The sequence below is a fragment of the Octopus bimaculoides genome, chromosome 17 (genome assembly GCF_001194135.2).
Source record: "Octopus bimaculoides isolate UCB-OBI-ISO-001 chromosome 17, ASM119413v2, whole genome shotgun sequence".
In the NCBI taxonomy this organism is placed as follows: domain Eukaryota; kingdom Metazoa; phylum Mollusca; class Cephalopoda; order Octopoda; family Octopodidae; genus Octopus; species Octopus bimaculoides.
The window spans coordinates 6801790-6804589 of record NC_068997.1 but is presented as its reverse complement, the minus strand read 5'-3'; the positions used below and the strand labels follow the sequence as shown (position 1 = coordinate 6804589).

The following is a 2800-nucleotide window of genomic DNA, read 5'->3' as shown; positions in this document are numbered from 1 at the left end:
TATATATATGTCCCTATTGAGTAGAGTTATGATGAAATGCGTTCCAGCAGTGCTCATCCCGTGTTTTCTAATATTAAGGACAACATTTTCTGGTATATAATTACCTTTTTATAAGAGCTTAATGATGTATTTAAGGGAAGCATTTCATAAATGTTTCACATAGAATAACCAAAATACTAAGGAGATCGCTTCGCAATCATGAGGTCTCGGGTTCAAATTCATTACGTGACGTCTTGAATGAGTGTCTTTTATTCGGATTCACTCAAGGCATGTGAATGAAACTGGGTCGAAGGAAATTATGTTGGATGCCCGCCAGATGGATTGGACGTTAGTTCATGAGTCTTAGCTTGTCACACCGTGTTAGGCGGATTCTACTTGAGAATCACGTTTAAGATACACGTATCTGAGGAGTACTCGGCCACTTACACATCAGTTCAGGACAGGTACTCAGTTGCTTGCTCAACTTAATCCTCATCGTCAAAAAGCCCCGGAGCTGGTGCCACATAAGAAGCATCTACTACGCTCTGTAAAGTGATTGACGTTAGGAAAGGTGTCCAGCTGTAGAAACCTTGCCAAAACAGACAAATGGAGCTTGGTGCGACTCCTGTCAAACTGTCCAACACATGCCAGCATGGAAAACGGACATTAAATGATGATGATGATGATTTTATTTATTTATTTTTTCTTTTCATTTGAACGTTTAAAAGTTTCACGAAACCTTGTTACGTGGCGAGAGAAACTAGTCTTATGATTTCACTTAATTTTAATTTTGATGTCCATTAAAACCATCACACAAAAAAAAAAGCGGGGGACTTTTACTGCTGGCCTGCAGGAAACGTCGTAAGAAAGTACAATATAAGTACCGTAAAGACAAACCAAATGCAATTAGAGGAAATGAGAAGGTTCAAACTAAGGAAATCTGTTGTTCTAACGGTAGAAGAATCACTTTCAGGAACCAAATTTGAAATCAGTGGTTCTCAAACGGGGTCCATATGGCCCTTGGGAGTCCGTATAAGATTTTCTTGTTAAATTTTAACTGCAATTAATTGGTTAGACTTCAACATTACACAAAAACTTTTAACAATTTTTATACAATTCCTAATAATAATTCTAAAAGAATAAGATTTTTTAAAACATGGCTCTGGAGGGTCCAGTGAAGTAAAAGAGAAATCAAAGGGGTCCAAAGGCAGAAAATGGTAACTATGAGCCGTAGTTTATGGATGAAAGAAGCAGCTTTTGATACGTTTTTTATTGTTTTTGTTTCTATGAATATTTACAGTGAAAACATCTGAAATGTTTTCAACGTCACATTTAACACCTTTTTTTTTTTCTTGTGTTTCATTTTGCCAATATTTCTTTTCCAGAAATTCGAGAACCAGACATTTTCAGGATAAAGAAAATATTTACAAGCTGTACGCCAAGTGATTCCAGTCACCCTCATAACTCCTAAAGCTTTCACTGTTGATAATTTCCTATTCATCAACTGGTGTAGTTTGGAATTTATTTTGAAGAAAATGAATAACGCAATGAAAATATTGTTGACAATATTTTAATCGAAATAAATCTAATAGAATTTCAATATATATATAAATTCGAGTAAATCAAATCAAATAACATTTTGTAAGAAATTATTATTATTATTATTATTATTATGATTATTATTATTCGTCTTGTTTTTATTGATGTACACACATTGCTCTTCTGATATCGTTATCTGACAATGAAATATTTGGGATTTCATAATTACGAATGCTCACATTTACTTTTATGTAGTCATCTGAATGTAAGTAAGAATATTCGTGTGCGTGGATGCAAAAATACTCGTCTGTATTGTTGAAAGTTTTATATTCTAAATATTTTATCTCACTGATATGAAGAAGTATTAGTCCCTGTCCTTTATTCAGTTTTTGCTCTAAGTTTCACCACTGGATCTGTTCTAGTGTATAAGCTCTATAACTTTTTTATTTTCTTTTCCTAAATAATCGTATTTAGCGAGAATCCAAGACGTATCGATTCATTCTTAATACGTTCTGGTTGGTCTGAACCTTCTCCCACTATATGCACAAGCAACAGTTAATACTTCAAAATTTCAAACATGATCCCCCACCCACTTTGCCACCCTCCAACCTGGATAATTTCTTCTTTAGACATCAGTTACATAACATATATGAACATTATGTATAAAAGACATATGTCCCTACTAACTTATGTTGGATTCCCTAATTACACAGATATATGTGCTTTGCAAATATTCATGATATCACATGATTCGCAGAAGAAAATACATATATACACAAACCTCTGAATTCACAACCCCATGGACTTATAAATTTACAAACCCATCGATCAAATTTGAAGTCAAAATCTATGAAACTCCACAATAATGTGCACATGCTCAAACACAAACAGAATGCATAATGCAGGTTGTACTTGTATGTAAACATGTGAGTGAGAGAGAGAGACAGACAGACAGACAGACACAGAGAGAGAGAGAGAGAGAGAGACAGAGAGAGACAGACAGAGTGTGTGTGTGTGTTTTTGTGTTTCCACTATCGCTGACAGCCGATGTTGGTGTTTTTTAATTTCCCGTAACCTAGAGGTTCGGCAAAAGACACCAATAAAATAAATGCTAGGTTTACAAAGAATAAGTCCTGGGGTCGATTCCTTCGATTAAAACCCTTTAAAGCAGTGCTCCAGCATGGTCGCAGCCAAATGACTGAAACAAGTAAAAGAGTAAATATATATATATATATATATATATATATATAGAGAGAGAGAGAGAGAGAGAGAGAGAGAGAGA

The 2800-nt window shown here is 34.7% G+C and overlaps 1 protein-coding gene across 1 annotated transcript in view; it reads left to right on the top strand.

Moving 5' to 3' along the window:
• LOC106872490 (A disintegrin and metalloproteinase with thrombospondin motifs 1) overlaps window positions 1-2400 on the top strand; it is a 25844-nt gene extending 23444 nt beyond the window's left edge. The window contains exon 20 of the mRNA XM_014919502.2: window positions 1365-2400. Coding sequence (XP_014774988.1) covers window positions 1365-1394 — 30 coding nt within the window. The 3' untranslated portion in view covers window positions 1395-2400. The remainder of the gene's footprint in view (window positions 1-1364) is intronic.
• Window positions 2401-2800: the final 400 nt, after the last annotated feature.